General features: G+C 38.8%; 3 protein-coding genes across 5 annotated transcripts; 1 reads left to right on the top strand and 2 right to left on the bottom strand.

Annotated features, from left to right (window-relative positions):
* Positions 1-9,909: 9,909 nt before the first annotated feature.
* On the bottom strand, positions 9,910-10,931 carry LOC132063969 (uncharacterized). The gene is made up of 3 exons (XM_059456770.1): positions 10,499-10,931; positions 10,219-10,418; positions 9,910-9,957 (listed from the first exon to the last, which is right to left on the bottom strand). The coding sequence occupies exons 1-3, from the start codon at positions 10,929-10,931 to the stop codon at positions 9,910-9,912; spliced, it is 681 nt and encodes a 226-aa protein (XP_059312753.1).
* A 2,865-nt stretch (positions 10,932-13,796) lies between these two features.
* On the top strand, positions 13,797-18,025 carry LOC132053890 (uncharacterized). Of its 3 annotated transcripts, none has more exons than XR_009414209.1 (6): positions 13,797-13,992; positions 14,068-14,212; positions 14,355-14,512; positions 15,532-15,616; positions 15,708-17,548; positions 17,623-18,025. XR_009414209.1 is itself a non-coding variant. In XM_059445988.1 (6 exons), exons 1-5 carry the CDS (start codon positions 13,895-13,897, stop codon positions 16,914-16,916), a joined length of 1,695 nt encoding a protein of 564 aa, XP_059301971.1. In that variant the 5' UTR covers positions 13,800-13,894; the 3' UTR covers positions 16,917-16,923; positions 17,623-18,025. The 3 variants fall into 3 exon arrangements, 1 of the variants encoding a protein (XP_059301971.1); XR_009414210.1 differs by having other exon boundaries at positions 15,708-17,558; XM_059445988.1 differs by having other exon boundaries at positions 13,800-13,992; positions 15,708-16,923.
* LOC132053907 (non-classical arabinogalactan protein 30-like) lies at positions 17,179-17,834 on the bottom strand. Its single transcript, XM_059446003.1, has one exon. It carries the CDS (start codon positions 17,832-17,834, stop codon positions 17,304-17,306), a length of 531 nt encoding a protein of 176 aa, XP_059301986.1. The 3' UTR covers positions 17,179-17,303.
* Positions 18,026-18,402: the final 377 nt, after the last annotated feature.

Here is an 18,402-nt window from a genome sequence, read left to right as displayed (position 1 = left end):
GGGGTGTTCATAGGGTTGCAATCTGTAAACCCCTTTAGTTGTTACCGTAATTCCAAAAGATTCGCAACTTTGACATCTTGGACTTGTTCGGTTCGTTACGTATCCCTGGTAAACATCTAGCCTAACTGGACCCGTCGTGTGAGTAGGAATCAAAATATAGAATTTCGGCCCTCAGACCCAGTTAGACCGCCCCAGCACTAGGATGATAGCCATAGCGGTCGCGATTCAACAACCCATTCCCCGCTAAAGCGAAGGTGGGAAAGATTTACGTAGACCGCTTCAGCGGTTTCGATGCCGCTAAAGCGGTGCTGCTATAGTGGTAGCCTGACCGATTCAGCGATAGACAACCAGTGGTTGACCTATTTAAAGCCCCATTTATGGATTTGACCTAATATTTCATTTCCCCAAAGTTACAGCCGCCACAGAGAGGATTTTCAACCCTAGAGACTTGAATGCTTGGGAAGGTAACATCCTTTAATTCCCCATTTCATCTCTAATTAATTCTTCCTCCCTTCTTTCATGATTTATGGTTATGGCAAGTCATTAAATGGATATTCCTTCTCATTTTCTAAAAGGCTAATTGAGATAAAAGAGGTATTCTTGACCTAGAGTAATTAGTAACTCAAATATGGCTTATTTATTACAAAACCTAGATTAATAAAAAGTTCTAAGCCTAAATCCTTCTATTTCCAAATGGGTTAACTTGTTAGGCTTTGATAATGAGGAATGTGAATTAGTGAGGTAAGTTGACTTAGGCAAACCTTGATTTCTATAAAAGAAGGTTAAATAGCAATAAATTGAGAATTAAGATGTTATTTGAGAAATGACGATTTTACCACTATGAACCCAAAGTCCTAAATTGTTGCTTACTTGAAATTATTCATCGTTCCTAGACCTCTCGGATCTACAAATTCCCTACAAAGATGGAAGATGAAGTCCAAGTGGATGTTTGTGCAGTTGTTCGGCCTTGAGGTAGGTTACAGCTTCCCTCTCTTGGTAGACTTCGGTTAGTCTTTCATATACGTATGTTAGATGAAGCAGAGAATGCATGTATAGGATTTCAAAGATTGGGATGGATACTTTAGATCGATAACGTATGAGAAATGGTGGTTATGATGTATTACTAACATAGTTGTAGATTTATGATGACCTTATGGTGAGACTTCGATTAGCGAGGCGTATGGTTAGATGATATTGTCAGAGAATGCATGAAAATCTTAGGGTATGAAGTTTGGGATGGATATTGCCTTAGGTTGAGCCTTGTTGAATGATTTGGGGACTAGCCACCCCGTTGCGTTATTGACTTATCTTGTTCTATTTACTTATTGGCTCGTTGCCACGTTGAGACATTGGATATTGGTGATTAGTGATATATCATGATTATGATATTGCAGTACTTGACTTTGATTTGATATTGAGAAGAGAATTGTGATTCCGTTGTGGCTTATTGTGTAGCCTTATTATTGATATTGCTTGTGTGCCATATGTGGCACTGTTTGGGATTGAATTGGTTGTTTGATATTAATTGCATCGTATTCATACTTATTTCCATGATACATTGATATTGCATTGTTATGATACTAAGGATGGAAAGTGAGAAAGGAATACAGATTCTATTGAAACACATTGTATATCGAGTCATCTTTGGGCTGTGTGCGGAATGACTTATATAAGGCATACTGGTTGGAAGGACTCATCTCTGGGTTGTGAGTGGAATGACTGGTACACGGACTTCGCTGGTTCCCCATGGGTTGCGCTGCCTAGATGTGATGTTCCATCGGCCGGAGTACATGTGTGCAGTGCATATGCATTGCATTCATCATTCATACATTATTGCATCGGATTGTACCTCTTGGTTTTCTGTGATATGGTTGTGATATTATTGTCATATACTGGTTCGGATTAGTTAAACTGAGACTTGGCACAATTGGGTTTAGATGCATGATAAGGTTGTGATTTATGGATTCAGAATTGATATACTGAGACTTGACACAATTGGGCTTAGTTGCTATAACCATATGTTGTGATCTTGGATTGGGAAAGTGTGGTGCTAAATGACCTTAATACGGGTGTGTATGACTTGCCAGGTTTCGGTGAGTGATGAATATTAGAATGATGAGAGAGTTTTTCCTTAAAACAAATTACGGATACAATAAATGATAGGTTGACATTGTGGTATTGGCATAGGATTGGCCCTGTTAGTGGTCATAATGTTGCGGTATTTTGAGCATGACTACCTAATTAGTAGGCTAGATGAATTAGAACGTGAGGAATGATACAAGTTAAGCAAATGGATTACTAGAAGATCGTTAATGGATAAGGTTTTATAGTTGTTAGGACGAATGGAAGGTTGTATTCATGAATTGACTTAAGATCGCCTACCATGTTTATTTGTGGATTTTATTACCGTTATGTTATTCTAACTACTGCTGGCCTATGATGCTTACCAGTACTAGTGTTGTACTGATACTACTCTTATTACATCCCTATCGAGGTGTAAAGTTGTGCAGGTTATTGGTTGTTTTGGAGTTTTCAGGAGATGTGTGGTGCGTATCTTGAAGACCTCCATCATCTTATTCCTAGATGGAGGTTAAGTCTTTTATTTTCATTGTACATTGTCTTCAAATTAGTCGCTCTTGTACTAGTCTAGACTAGGTCATGGGAAAGGAGTCAGTGTATTTAAAAGTTGTTTGTAAACACTTCCACTTTATTTATATAAATGAGTTCGCTTCCGCATTTTGTTTATGTTATAACTTGAAGATTAATGAATCTTATCTATTATTGCAAATGCTTTTCTTTTGGGTTAAGGGTTCACCTACCAAGGTGGGAATGATAGATGCCCCGCGCGATCTTAAAATGGGTCGTGTCAAGTTGGTATCAGATCCTAGGTTACTGGTCTCACAAGTACAAGAGCAATGTCTAGTAGAGTCTCGTAGAATGGTACGTAGACGTCCGTGCCCATCCCCGGGAGGCTATAGAACTTTTAGGAAAATTTCTCTCCTTTTTTTCTAATCATGCTACTTCGGTCAAATTCTAATCTCAGCGTGTCCAATTGGTATCTAGGTGATTCCAATTAGTATCTTAACGTTGTGAATATGTGGTGTGTTTGGAGTGATGCTAGCTTGATAAGCTCTCGACGCGGTTCCTAAAATTGTTCCGGAGAGTGTGCAATGAAGATATGTCACTGCCAATGATGCCGCTTAAGCGGCAGGTATATCGCGCCAGCGGTCCCGCTCCTGTAAAGGGAGGACTGTTGGGGAGTTGTTTTCATTTATCGTGAGTCGTGCCTCCGTCAGTAGATCAGCCTTAGCAGTAACGCCATAACAGAGACTCGCCAGACCCTTCAATTCCTTCTCGATCGCTATAGCGCAGCAGCAGCAGCTGAAGCGTGATCGTTGCAGCGAAGACTTGACCGCGGAAGCGGTGTACCTGAAGCCCCAACCAGTAGCCTTTTTTTCTGTTATCCAACCTGTGTAAATCCAATCAAACTCAAACAACACAGTTATTTCACGAAAACCAGTCACACAAAATAAATCTCCACAAGGCCCAAAAAAACCATCCAAAACTTATTACAAACCAAATTATCCAAAAATAAGGTAGAAATTGTCCAAAACATGGACCCAAACCACAGAACCAATGATATATTATTTGAGATAAAAAAAAAAAAAAAAAAAAAAAACCTACAAGGGAAACCATATCATCATCATATAAGAGGGGAGGGCAAGATCCCTAAGCAGTCCTCCCACTCATGATCTCTGCATCATCAGAGTTGCTGGCATCCTCCATTTATTTTCTCTTCCTACCATCTCCCTTGGCCTTACTCACGAACGTATACTGCTCAGAGTCATCATTATCCTACACGGGCATCGCATCGCTGGGGTACATCTTCTTGCACAGACCCTTGATACCTCTCCAGGCTTTGAGCTAGACTTTTTCACGAGACTTGTTTTTCTCCTTCTCCCTCTCAAATTTACTACGAAGTTGGCCCTCGTCAGTCTTTCTCTTCTTACTATGGACGGACGTACCATGACCAACCACCCGTAGTGGGTGGAAATCAACATCAGAATCAACCATGTTGTCCTCATCCCTTCTATGGACTATAGCCCTCTTACACATAGCTAAGTGATCAATGACGAGAACATCAAACTCGACGCCCTATGCTTCATGAAATCCTTCCATTCTTTAATCACTTGCGAACCCACATTCACAGGAACGTTATCCAGGATGCAAGCAATAAGAAGGGCCATGGGATAGGTCACAGAGGTGACATTCCTCGAAGGACATACCCGGCGGGAGATGATGTTCAACCATCTCTTTTCCTCCGCAGTAAACTTATCAGTCCCAACCCCCACCTTGGGTCAGGAGAATCCCAATCGACGGTAGGTAACATGGCGTAGAACTCTCTTACCTAATTCTCATTACATCGCCCGGGATCCCTAACCAAACGCATCCATTGCATCGCTTGCAACCTCTCCAGAAATTCCGGGGCACGTATTTCCACGTTAGTGATATCAAAATCCTGCTCCAATAGTAAGGGCATATAAATGACGCTCCCAGTAGGGGCGGACAAAAAATGGATAGTTGGGCACTTGCTCCTCTTGTTGTTCTTGTTGCGCGACTTCTTGATTTTTGGCCATTGTACCTATGAGGAACAGTAGATGATGAGGATTCGCGTTACCAGATTTCATAAACTAAAAACTTGCATTCCACGCCCTAAAATCTCAGCGAAATCTGATTTATTCAAAAAATTCAAGTTACAGTTTCTGGTGCAGAAACAACTGTAGCGATCACTCTGACTGCTGCAACGGAGTCGCTAAAGCGAGTAGGACAACTGCACCCGAAGCTCCTATTATTCCTCGACCGCGTCTGCCATCAAATGGGCGCTATAGCGGAGCCGCCCGAGCTGTCCCCGGACCGCTAAAGCGAACTCATCTTCTCCAAATAGACCTCGACTTTCAAGAACCCAAAGGCCTCAAAAAATTAACCAAACTAGTTTCCATGCACATACCGTTACCTAATCTAGTATGCATGGTGTTTTCAACTAAAGTATGATTATTTCTAGCTACTAACGTCATCTAAATCGACAAGAAATTCAAAACCCACTTCAAGAACATACCCTTTACTATATTCAAGTTTTCTACCCCAAATCGGAATTAAATCGAAGCATTTTGCGATATTGAGACTAATCTAATGCTAGACAACTCAAAGGATTTAGATTCTACCAACTCACCAACCCCAACAATCAAAACCCTTAATTCTTAATTTTGGGTTACAAAATCAATTCATGGAAGCATTACAAACAGAAATTAAAGTCTTTTGTTCATGATACGAGTTATAGGAACCGATAACATACCTTAAAATTCGAAGTTTCGAGAGAGAATGGACAGATTAGGGGAATGCCTTTTTGAAAATTTTCTTCCTTTTGGGAGTTGTGAGTTGTGATTTAGAGAAGTGTAGGACAAAGTAGAGGGTGTTGGGGGGATGAGTTTATTTATGTTAGAAGGGAATTAGGGAGCTGTATTAGGGTGGGATTTGGAGAGATAATCAGTGTTTTGGAGGAGTTTATTTGGTGAAGTAAGGAGGTGGAAGGGTGAAAGGTCTTCTATTTCCTGATTTTGCGATGGCCGCTCCAGCGGCTGTCTTACCGCGCCTACGGTACCGCTGCAAAGACTACCTCAAAATGCTGAAGCGGGCCCTTATAATTCGCAGTAATTGATTCATTTAATTTGCGACCCGATTTTAATTCCCTTACCCATGTGTCCCTGATAGGCCTATGATGGGTAGACGTTTGATGCTCACAAGATCCGATTCATTTGAGTCATTATCCTTGCAAATTCCCTCATGGATAATATTAGTCGAGCCATCACTAATCGTACGTTGCTAGAATTAAATTCGCGCATGATGACCTTTATTGATAGGTCTAGACGGGAGTGATAATGGGATCTTCGGTGATTTGTTCAGTTAGGTGTTACTTCTTTCCCGCCTTTTGTTTACTCGAGCTAATTTAAATAAATACTCCATATTATATAGCTGGCACAGACTTCCGCAAGATAAAGTTGTTCCAAATTAATGCTACTAAGTTCATTTCATGTGCTTACCTTCCCATGGACCTTGGTCCGCCCTTTGCCGCTCAAGGACGAACGATTGTTTAATTAGTATTTGATGTAATGACCCATTTAATCGTTACTGTAATTCTAAAAAATTCACAACTTTGACATCATGGACTTGTTCGGTTCGTTACGTATCCCCGGTGAACATCTAGCCTAACTGGACCCGTCGTGTGAGTAGGAATTAAAATATCGAATTGCGGCCCTCGGACCCAGTTAGACAGCCCCAACGATAGGATGACTTCTATAGCGGTCATGCCTCAATGACCCATTCCCCGCTAAAGCAAAGGCCGAAAATATTCCAGTAGACCGTTTTCACGGTCTTGACGCCGCTGAAGCAGTGCCGCTATAGCAGTAGCCTGACCGCTGAAGCGTTAGACGACTAGTGGTTGACCTATTTAAAGCCCCATTTATGGACTTGACCCAATATTTCATTTTCCCAAAGTTATAGCCGCCATAGGGAGGATTTTCAACCCTAGATACTTGAATGCTTGGGAAGGTAACACCATTTAATTCCCCATTTCATCTCTCATTAATTCTTCCTCACTTCTTACATGATTTATGGTTATTGCAAGTCATTAAATGGAAATTCCTTCTCATTTCTAAAAGGCTAATTGAGATAAAAGAGGTATTCTTGACATAGAGTAATTGGTAACTCAAAGATGGCTTATTTATTGCAAAACCTAGATTAATAACAAGTTCTAAGCCTATATCCTTCTATTTCCAAATGGGTTAACTTGTTAGGCTTTGATAATGGGGAATGTGAATTAGTGAGGTAATTTTGACTTAGGTAAACCTTGATTTCTGTAATCAAGGATGTTAAATAGCAATAAATTGAGCATCAAGATGTTATTTGAGAAATGACAATTTTACCCCTATGAACCCAAACTCATAAACTGTTGCTTACTTGAAATTATCCATCGTTTCTAGACCTCACAGATCTAAAAATTCCCTACAAATATGGAAGATGGAGTCCAAATGGATGTTCGCGCACCTGTTCGGCCTTGAGGTAGGTTACAGCTTCCCTCTCTTGGTAGACTCCGGTTAGACTTTCATATACGCATGTTAGATGAAGCAGAGAATGCATGTAGAGGATTTCGGAGATTGGGATGGATACATTAGATCGATAACGTATAAGAAATGGTGGTTATGATGTATTACTAACATAGTTGTAGCTTTATGATGATCTTGTGGTGAGACTTCAATTAGCGAGGCGTATGGTTAGATGATATTGTCGGAGAATGCATGAAAACCTTAGGTTATGAAGTTTGAGATGGATATTGCCTTTGGTTGAGCCTTGTTGAATGATTTGGGGACTAGCCACCCGTTGCGTTGTTGACTTATCTTGTTCCATTTACTTATTGGCTCGTTGCCACGTTGAGACATTGGATATTAGTGATTAGTGATATTTCATGATTATGATATTGCAGTACTTGACTTTGATTTGATATTGAGAAGAGAATTATGATCCCGTTGTGGCTTATTGTGTAGCCTTATTATTTATATTGCTTGTGTGCCATGTGTGGCACTGTTTGGGATTGAATTGGTTGTTTGATGTTACATTGCATCGTATTCATACTTATTTCCATGATACTTGATATTGCATTGTTATGATACTGAGGATGGAAAGTGAGAAAGGAATACAGATTTTATTAAAACACATTGTATATCGAGTCATCTCTGGGCTGTGTGCGGAATGACTGATATAAGGCATACCGGTTGGAAGGACTCATCTCTGGGTTGTGAGCGGAATGACTGGTACATGGACTTCGCTGGTCCCCCATGGGTTGTGTTGCCGAGATGTGATATTCCATCGGTCGGAGTACATGTATGCAGTGCATATGCATTGCATTCATCATTCATACATTATTGCATTGGATTGTACCTCTTGGTTTTCTGTGATATGGTTGTGATATTATTGTGATATACTAGTTCGGATTAGTTAAATTGAGACTTGGCACAATTGGGTTTAGATGCATGATAAGGTTGTGATTTATGGATTCAGAGATGATATACTGAGACTTGGTACAATTGGGCTTAGTTGCTATAGCCATATGCTGTGATCTTGGATTGGGAAAGTGTGGTGCTAAATGACCTTAATACGGGTGTGTATGACTTGCTAGGTTTCGGTGAGTGATGAATATTAGAATGACGAGAGAGTTTTTCCTTAAAATAAATTACGGATACGATAAATGATAGGTTGACATTGCGGTATTGGTGTAGGATTGGCCCTGTTAGTAGTCATAATGTTGCGGTATTTTGAGCATGGCTACCTAATTAGTAGGCTAGATGAATTAGAACGTGAGGAATGATAAAAGTTAAGCAAATGGATTACTAGAAGATCATTAACGGATAAGGTTTTATAGTTGGTGGGACGAGTGGAAGGTTGTATTCATGAATTGACTTTAGATCGCCTACCATGTTTATTTGTGGATTCTATTACCGTTATGTTATTCTAACCATTGTCGGCCTATGATGCTACCAGTACTAGTGCCCAACTCTTGCTATATCCCTCTCGGGGTGTAGAGTTGTGCAGGTTATTGGTTGTTTTGGAGTTTCCGGGAGATGTGCGGTTCCTATCTTGAAGACCTCCATGATCTTATTCCTAGATGGAGGTTAAGTCTTTTATTTTCATTATACATGGTCTTCAAATTAGTCCCTCTTGCACTAGCCTAGACCAAGTCAAGGGAAAGGAGTCAGTGTATTTAAAAGCTGTTTGTAAACACTTCCGCTTTATTTATATAAATGAGTTTGTTTCTGCATTTTATTTATATTATGATTTGAAGATTAATGAATCTTGTTCTATTATTGCAAATGAGTTTGTTTTGGGTTAAGGATATTTCCACCAAGGTGGGAATGGTATATGCCCACGCGATCCTAAAATGGGTCGTGACACCATCGAACATGTTAAACTTCTTCAAAATCTCTTTTGTATAGCTTTCGTGAGATATGAAAATGCCTTCCTCCATTTGCTTCAATTCTAGGCCCAAATAATATGACATGAGCCCTATGTCCGTCATCTCGAACTCTAGGGACATAGTTTTCTTGAAAGCTTCAAACAAACTTGGGTTATTACCTGTTAAAATAAGATCATCAACATAAAGACAAACAAGTAGGATATCTGGATTAGAATGAACTTTAATGTAAAGAGCATATTCATGGAGACAACGAGTAAACCCATTGTCTTGAAAATACATGTCGATGCGATTATTCCACGCTCGTGAAGCTTGCTTTAATCCATATAAAGCTTTCTTCAGTTTCAATACTTTATCTTCATGATTTTTGACCACAAAGCCAGTGGTTGCTCAACATAGACTTCCACTTCAAGATATCCACTCAAGAATGACGACTTGACATCTAGTTGATGAATTTTCCACTTCATTTGCGCCACCAAGGAGATCAGCAGACGGATCGTCTCCATGCGGGCAACAGGTGCATAGACTTCCTCATAGTCAATGCCTTGCCTTTGCTTGTAGCCTTTAGCCATAAGTCTTGCCTTGAATCTTTCCACCTCTCTATGGGCATTCTTTTTTGCCTTGTATACCCTTTTGACACCAATTGCTTGATAACCCTTGGGAAGAGTTGTTAATTCCCAAGTTTTGTTCTTCAATATTGCCTTGATCTCCTCCTCCATGGCTTATCTCCACCTTTTGCCTGTAATAGCTTAATCACTATTAGCAAAGAGACAATACAAAAAATCAAAATTAGTAACTTCTTCTATATCATCATAGAGCTCTTGAATGCTCCTCATCCTCTATGGCCTTTCACTTGAATCTTTTTGAGAAGAAGAAGATGCAACATTTTATGGAGAAAAAGGTGGGGTTGCATCCTGTGCAGGTGTCATGGTCTCCTGTTCTTTGCATCTATTGTCTTAAGATTCAAAGAAAATAATCTATTCTTTGCCATACGCACTTTTGCGATTAGTTTTCCACTTGAATCTCTAAGCCAAAGATGCATATTCTTCATATGAATATCATATTATTTTTCAAGAAGTTGGCCCAAACTCAAAGATACCACTTTTCAATTTTGGCAAATAATAAACATATTGAATTAACTTGTGGCCACCGTCTTTACAGGAGATTAGAATTGTACCTTTTCCTTCGATTTGTACCTTTGAAGTATCTCCAAAGGACACATTTCCTGCCACCTTCTTAGTGAGCTCCACAAAAATATCTTTGCATCCACACATGTGGTTGCTTGCTCCATTATCAAGACACCACGAACTGCAATCATCACTATCTTCTTCTTTGGGTGCCATTAACAGTGTTGACTCACCTTCTTCTTTCTTGTCGTCAACAAGGTTAACTTTCTCTTCAACATTACTATGACATTCCCAAGAGTAATGTCCAAATTTATGATAGTTGTAGCACTCAATTTTAGATTTATCATACCTTGTTTCTTTGGTACGCTGATAATAGCCAAGTCCTCTTCCTCCTCTTTGTCCACGACCAGGACCTCTAAATGGTTGTTGGCTTCTCCCTTCATTATGGAAGGTGTTGCCAACGGTCCTTCCTCTTCCACGAGTGCCATGACCTCTTCTCGTCCATTTCCTCTATAACTCTTTTCACCTTCAAAATTTTTGAAGGATGCCTGAGTTTTTAGAAGTTGCTCCAGTGGCTCTTCTTGTCTCATTTTTATCTTTTCTTCGTGGGCTTGTAAAGAACCCTCCAATTGCTCTATCGTCATTGAGTCTAAATCTTTAGTCTCCTTAATTGCACATACCACAAAATCAAATTTAGGTGTTAAAAAGCGAAGGATCTTTTCCACCACATGCACATCGTCTACTTCCTCCCTGTATCTTCTTAGCCGATTTACAACAACCATCACTCTTGGACAAAAATCCGAAATAGATTCGGATTCTTTCATTTTAAAACTTCAAAATCAACCCTTAGAGTTTGAAGTTTTATCTTCTTTACTTTATCAACTCCTTGGAGAGAATTTTGTAAAATCTCCCAAGCTTCCTTTGAGGTAGTTGCATCAGCCACCTTTTTGAACATGCCATCATCCAGACATTGGTGGATAGAGTGAGGGCTTGTTGATCTTTCTTCATGGTCTTTGTCAACACATCTTTTTCATTTTGAGATAGAGTCTCCTCATTATCGGGTTTTGTAAACCCTCTATCTACAATTTCCCAAACATCTTGGGAGCCAAGAATGGCTTTCATTCGTAGACACCATTTTTCATAATTTTCTTTTGTGAGACAGGTACTGAGAAGACAGTGGACTATTATTTGCCATGACTCTGATACCACGTTGTTGGGAAATAATAATCCCGCCCAGAAATAATATCCATGTTAAGTAGCAAGAATAAGAGAGTAACAACGATACTAAATATTTTAACAGGGTAAAAATACAATACACGAGAAAAGCAATACAATACCACTATAATGAGAAATAATACAACTTGGTAGTCTCGAAAAGACTATACCACACTCAAAGAAAATAACACTCTTTATTTTAGACACCTCACTATAACATCTACTCACACACTTTTATTTTTCTTCACAGACTATTTTATATCACAGTCTGTGAACTGCTCTCAACTTCTCTGTTTTTGGTGGGTCTAAACTGAGGAACGTACTCATCTATTCATAGGAAAAGTTGTCTGCCATTGGACCAATCAAATTTCTTGGTTTTCTAATGCAACTTGCTGCAATTGCAAATTGCAATTCATAACACGTTACGGCCTTTGCAACTTCTTGTTAGCTGCAACTTGTTGCCAATCATTTCCTTTTTTTTTCTTTTATTTAATTTATTGGTTCCCAGAAACAACAAGTTGCCAACCATTTCCATTTCTTTTTCTTTTTCTTTTATTTAATTTTATTGGGTCCCACATTTTGATCTTCTATTTAATCCAATATTCTAATTTAATGTTTGCATAATAATTTATGGATTAAAGACTTTCTATTTTAAGGATGAATTAATGGAGTCATAAAGAAAAATATTTTTTCATAGAATATGAGGGATTAACAGAGATCTATGTGATTGAAAATGATGGTCAGGCGGTAGATCACCTGAAAGTAAAGAAGAAAAGGGAAACAAAATTTATTTGAAAAGAAAAATAAACGAAAAAAGAAGAAGAAAGGAAAAATGTATTTAAAATCTAAAATAAAATTTTAAAGCATGACCCACACGAATAAGTGCACAACACTTTTCGTGCCAAGTTAACGTAAGTGTTTAATAGGTACACATTTATTAAAATTGAAGTGTCTAATAGGAAAACGGGTCCGTTTACATGTCAAACAAAATTATGTCGACTATTTCAAGGTGTCATCTTATGACTTTATCCTTCTACTTTAAACAAGAATAATGTCACGAGTGAGGTGCCACGGTGTATGTTATTTGCAGACGACATAGTTCTTATTGACGAGGCTCGTAGGTGAGTTAATGCTAAGCTGGAATTTAGGAGACAAACCTTGGAGTTTAAAGGATTCAGGTTGAGCAAGACCAAGACAAAATACTTGAAGTGCAACTTTAGTGACGTAACACATGAGGCTCGCATGGAAGTGAGGCTTGATACCCAGGTCATCCAAAAGAAAGGAAGTCTCAAATATCTTAGGTCAATTATCCAAGCTAGTTAGGAGATTGACGATGATGTCACATATCATATTAATGCTAGGTGGATGAAATTGAGGCTTGCTTACGAGTCTTGTGTGATTAGAAGGTGCCACCAAAACTTTAAGGCAGGTTCTACAGAGTGGTGGAGTCTTGTGTGAGGTGGAGTTTTGGTTAGTCCAGAACACTCATGTTCAGAAGTTAAAAGTTGCGGAAATGAGGATGCGGAGATGGATGTATGAGCATACTAGGATAGATAAGATTAGAAATGAAGAAATCCGAGACAAGGTAGGAGTGGTCTCGGTGGAGGACATGTTGCAGGAAGCGAGACTCATATGATTTGGACATGTGAAGAGGAGATGCATGAATGCCCTAGTGTAGAGATGTGAGAGGTTGACAATGGATAGTTTCAGGTAGAGATAGGCCGAAGAAGTATTGAGGGAGAGGTAATTAGACATGACATGGTACAACTTCATCTTTCCGACGACATGACCTTAGATAAAATGTTATGGAGGACACATACTAGTGTAGAAGGTTAGTAGGTGGTTGAGCGTTGTCTCGATTATCCTTCCTTACTAGTAGGCTACTCTTAGAGTTTCTTGTTCTTTGATTTCTGTACTGCTTATTGTCTTTTGTGTTTCGATTATCGTATTATTTTGTTGTAGCTACTGTTCCTTTTTCAGAATGCACTATCATGCTTTCTTCAGTATTTTGCTATGACGTCTTTACTTCCGCTATTTCTTTTTCCGAATTGGTTTGAAATGCTTTTCTTTAAGCCGATCGAAAACAACCTCTCTCCCTTCCAAGATAGGGGTAAGATCTGCATACACACTACTTTCCCCAAATCTCACTTGTAGGATTACATTGGGTTGTTGTAAGAGATGGCTCGTAAAATTAGGGTGTGTAACTATTTTTTTGGATAAATTTTAAAAACAACTTATGCCGTATTAAAACAAACAAAGGAGGAGTAAAACGCTCAGAAGATTTGGTCACTTGGATGCTGAAATAAAAACTAGAAAGCCTCAATTAAATGTGTCAATTGTACGAGTGAACCCCATACAAAAAAAGGAAGGTGGTAAACATGTTATTTGCGAACCTTTGGGGGCAAACTGAAATATAAAAACCATATGGAAAATCTCACAGCGCTCTCCCTTAAAATTCAAATTAGGTCTGTGTCCCTATACCAATCTTTGCTCTTTCCAGTGGAGTTCCCATTTCCAATCACTTGCACCAATGTCAGTTAACGCATTAATGTACAATGACCTGTTTTCTTCACTTGTTTCTGACATTAAATCCTACAATGGAAAAGACCCTCTTCTCCCTTGGCTCCGGTAAGCAACAACCCTCTAACAAAACTCTATATCTTTTGAATCCATTTTTCTAAGTTTCTTTTAATGGTTTGATAGAGGAATAAAGAAAATGAAAGAGTCAGTTCCACCACAGCTGCTTAAGGAGAAACTACCAAGATTTCTTCAGAAATGTGCACAGACTTTTGAGAAAGATCGTCGTTATGCTAATGATATGCGTTATCTTCGTGTCTGGTTGCAACTGGTAACTTTCTTGAATAGACCCATTGTTTTATTTTTTCACTGTATCATTCTTTTGATTGGTGATTTTGTGTTTTTTTTTGTTAATCTATGTTTGGGCTTTAACAAATGAAATTTTATTTGCATTTGAATTTTTGTTTATGTAGATGGACTATGTGAATGACCCAAAAGCGGTACTAAAAACCATGGAGTCGAATCGTATCGGGATGAAAAAGTCTATGTTTTACCAAGCATATGCTCTTTATTATGAAAAGATTAAAAAGTTTGAGGCTGCGGAGAAGATGTACCATTTGGGCGTGCAGAAGTAAGTACCTAATAGCTAGATGTGATTTAAGACTTATTGAGTTATTAGTTGTAAAATACCTTTTGTTTAACATTCTTTTTGCATCCAAATAATTTTTTGTCCTGGAAATGTGGTGGAAGAGATGTTGGCAAATGCTGTTTATTGGTCATTTCACATTCAGTTCAATCGACATTCCAAATTCTTGTCACATTCCAGTGAAAAGGATTCTTCATTGTTTTGCATTTTGGGGTATCTCAAGCCATATTACTCTCTAGGGATATGTTAACCCTTTAAGAAAACTTTGCTCATTTTTTCATACCTAGTGCAGGTTAATTATCCTTTCAGTAATGCATTGCAGAATTTAATCCTAGGGCGCAAACCAAATGTAACACTCAGCCAAATTGATTATCCTACTTGTATGCACTTTCTTGAGCTATGAATATTTGATACTCTAGAAGGTCCGGTAACGGTTTGTTTCCTATGGCCAATTTCGGGATGTAGTCAAGCAGTATTAGTGCAGGTGCATGTCTTTGCGCCATTAGTGTTGGTAATTTCAAATGATTCACTTTACTTGCTTCTTACGAAATTATTTGAATTTTCTTGTGCAAAGTTGCTACATGTGTATTTTGTTAGGTATTTTTTCAAATTTAAAAGCAATATTGTTCCATAAAGCTATTTAGAAAAGAAGTGCCATCAGGTGCCCAATGTTTCTTTTCACTCCTTTTTCCTCCATGACTTAGGGATATATGTGTGGCTTTCCTTTCTATTAATTATTTTCAATTGCAGGGCCCTGTTATCAGAGTCCTAAAAAATTATCTAATCTTTTAATCCTGGTAAATTATGGATTCTTTCTTTCTTATCATTATCTGTTTGCAACAACTTATTTAGGTGAAAGCCCCTTTCCCATCGCTTAGTTATTTAAATAGTGTGACCTGGTTTATGTTGGTTATGTCTTTTTCCACTAAACACATGGACGGTTCTGGAAACAAGTAGTTTCACTTGTTGCTTAACAGATCTCTGTTTCATTCTTCAATGAATAGGCTTGCTGAGCCACTTGATGAGTTACATAAGTCATATGAGCAGTTCCTTCATCGCATGGAGAAGCGTAAGAATAAGAGGATACAGGTTCGTTACATAGGTCATTTTGTCTATCAATGTCTTCTTTTTGTTTATATGAGCCAAGAGCCATTATTGATAATAGAAATATGTTCTGCAGCGCCAGGAAGGAAACAATGAAATATGTTCTCTTGGTGGTGAAAACATTACTTTGAAGAACAATGAGATTAAGGAAAATAATGAGAATTTAAGTGGAAATATCAACAATTCTGTCATCACCAGGGATCAGTTAACTAATGCACAATCCAAGTATTTAAATATGAAAAATGAGGTTGCCATTTCACAGGGCTCCAGGAGAGAGTCACAAATGAACGAAGCTACTCATGGTGGTCCAGCTCTTCAGAAGGAACTCAGGGGTGATCTCAGTCGAAAGTTTACTGGTGAAGACACAGTTGTAGTTAAATTTGTAGGTAATGCCATTGTTGGGAAGTCTGATGTCGAAGATGCACGACATCATGGTCTGGTGGAACCTACCATTAATACAAAGGAGGCCATACATGCAATTAATAGCATGTTTCGGGAGCCATTAGAGCCATCTCTTGCTGGCAAACATTCACATAGAAACCAGCCAAAAGTTAATCATAGACTAGACAATGGTTTTGAGGTATTTATAGATGAAAACACTGATAGTGCTGTTCGATCTTCTCACCAAACCTCGGCAAATGGTTCATCAGTGCCACAAACCTCTAGAGTTGAAACTCAAGAGCCCATGCAGGAGCCATTTCAGATATATATTGATGATGACACCAATGATGTGATGGAGGGAGTTCATGAGCTGCATAAATTAGATATGGGTAACTCTAACAATTTGACTGGATGTACTATTGAAGATGGGGTTGTGAAAGGCTTTGTTTTTCCAAGTCCAACTGATGTTACATCAGAATGTTCTAGAGATCCAAATGTTGAAAGGCCTCCTCAACCAAGACTCCGTAGGGAGGACACAGTTGTATACAAATTTGTTGGGTCGACCATTTCAGAAGAATCAGAGGTCGAAAATGTTTGCCATCATGGCCTTGTAGAACCAACAATTAACTTGAAGGAGGCTATGGATGATATTAATAGCATGTTTGGAAAGCCAATTGAGTTTACAAGGAAAAGCAAATCGAAGAAACAGGGATTAGCACCGAAGATGGAGAGAGGTTGCAGTGGGTTCCTTATACTTCCAGATGATGAGCCTCGCCATCAACCTAAGAGTTCCTTGCCAACTTCGTCGTCAAGAAGGGATAATGATTTGTTTGAGAAAACTGCGTGCACAAAGGAGGCAATGGATGAGATAAATAAAATGTTTGCGATGCCATTGGATTTCTAAGATGCTGGTAAAGTCTTCTTTATTTTCTCTTAAAATATATATAGAGTTTTGAGTTTGTTGACTGGTTTCGTTTTCATTTGCGTCCTGCCTAAATTTTGAGATGTGTGAGATGGAGGTTGAAAGGTTGAGATTTCGCGGTTCACACTTATAGATTGATGGATAGATGTGTGTGTGTGTGTGTGGGGGGGGGGGGAGGAAGGAACGGATGGAGGGAGGTTGTAATATGGAGTAATCAATTATGAAATGGAATGAGAGCAAAATGTTGCTGCAATGTGAAGAATGTTGCATAATTCAGCATATGGTTACAGAGAAAATTATACTCCAAGACTGGTGAAAGCATAAAACCAGTAAAAAGATCAAAACATAAAAGTACATGGTGGAAATCAATTAATATTCTGGTTTAGGTGGGCAGTAAGCTGGTCGGAAAGCGAAGGGGCCTGCAGCATAAATCACAGCCTCATAGTTACTTCGCCTCAGTGTTTTGTCTAAAAATCGGAGTGGAGCACCAGTGATTCCATAGTTGACATTAGTGAACACATCGCAGTTTTTGAGAGGAGAGTCAACCAGTTTTACGCGGCATGAATGTAGAGGATGGTCAAGATAAGAATTCCCCATTTTGAATCCTTCCAGCGGTGCGAATAGGTACCCATTTTTATCTGTTTGAAATGCCTTATAGAAGCTCACTCTTCTCATGTGATTTTTGCAGATAATACTAACTTTAGCTGCTGCAATGGGCTTAGCTCCTGAAAGAGACCATGATCCATAGTTATCACAGCTCTGGCAGTAGACCATGCCTTCAACCACCACTTGGGAAGTCTTCTCTGTAGACTTGGCTGGCGCTTTGCCATAGGCGGTTATCAGTGGAAAGGCTACTGCAAGGAGCAACGAAGCGATCAGGACAAGTTGGCTGCTTGCCATCTTCTTGAAAAGATGTTATGGAGCTTATGTCAACTTTGGGATGTTATTCTGTTTTGATGTTAAGTTCATTTGAGTTGATTCCTATATATAGTTCTTGGCATGGGTTTGTCTGTATGCTCTGAATGTTGTCAAAGACTTGAATGCTACTACCACATTTGTGGAATGCATATAGATCCTCAGTTATTTTCAGACGTGATGACCATGTTCAGAAGTTTATAGTTTGTATAATAGTTTGAGTTTCAATGTGTTCTTGCCCACTAGATTCTTCTACGTGCAAACCACTTACCCCTCTCTAACATATGGTAGGTTAGGTGAGCCTACCTGCTTGAAAATTTAGTGAGAAGTTTAGCATTCTTGTTATCTCATCCAAGTGTCATCATACAAATAAAAGGAAATAATTCCGTATTCTGTAAAGATTATCAAATTGATGTACTCTTACTATCCTAAATTGAATATTGATTTCAAAATACATGATTAGTACGAAAAATGTTAAATGAAAATAATCCTTAATATTCAATTGATCAACATGAGGATCCGTATGTTGACCTTTTACGTAATAAAAATAGAA

This window comes from Lycium ferocissimum, chromosome 1 (assembly GCF_029784015.1).
Source record: "Lycium ferocissimum isolate CSIRO_LF1 chromosome 1, AGI_CSIRO_Lferr_CH_V1, whole genome shotgun sequence".
In the NCBI taxonomy this organism is placed as follows: Eukaryota; Viridiplantae; Streptophyta; class Magnoliopsida; order Solanales; family Solanaceae; genus Lycium; species Lycium ferocissimum.
The sequence above is the reverse complement of the archived record's forward strand: the minus strand, read 5'-3'. Positions and strand labels throughout refer to the sequence as shown.

Bases quoted from the DNA above. Each gene is read 5' to 3' on its own strand.
- LOC132063969 (XM_059456770.1), bottom strand. From the start codon at position 10,931: ATGGTTGTTGTAAATCGGCTAAGAAGATACAGGGAGGAAGTAGACGAT. The intron at 10,419-10,498 runs GTATGATAAATC...GTAATGTTGAAG, and splicing joins CAGCGTACCAAAGAAACAAG to AGAAAGTTAACCTTGTTGAC. The intron at 9,958-10,218 runs GTACAAATCGAA...TGCAAAGAACAG, and splicing joins CCTTTGGAGATACTTCAAAG to GAGACCATGACACCTGCACA.
- LOC132053890 (XM_059445988.1), top strand. From the start codon at position 13,895: ATGTCAGTTAACGCATTAATGTACAATGACCTGTTTTCTTCACTTGTT. The intron at 14,513-15,531 runs GTAAGTACCTAA...TTCAATGAATAG, and splicing joins TACCATTTGGGCGTGCAGAA to GCTTGCTGAGCCACTTGATG. The intron at 15,617-15,707 runs GTTCGTTACATA...TATGTTCTGCAG, and splicing joins GTAAGAATAAGAGGATACAG to CGCCAGGAAGGAAACAATGA.
- LOC132053907 (XM_059446003.1), bottom strand. From the start codon at position 17,834: ATGGCAAGCAGCCAACTTGTCCTGATCGCTTCGTTGCTCCTTGCAGTA.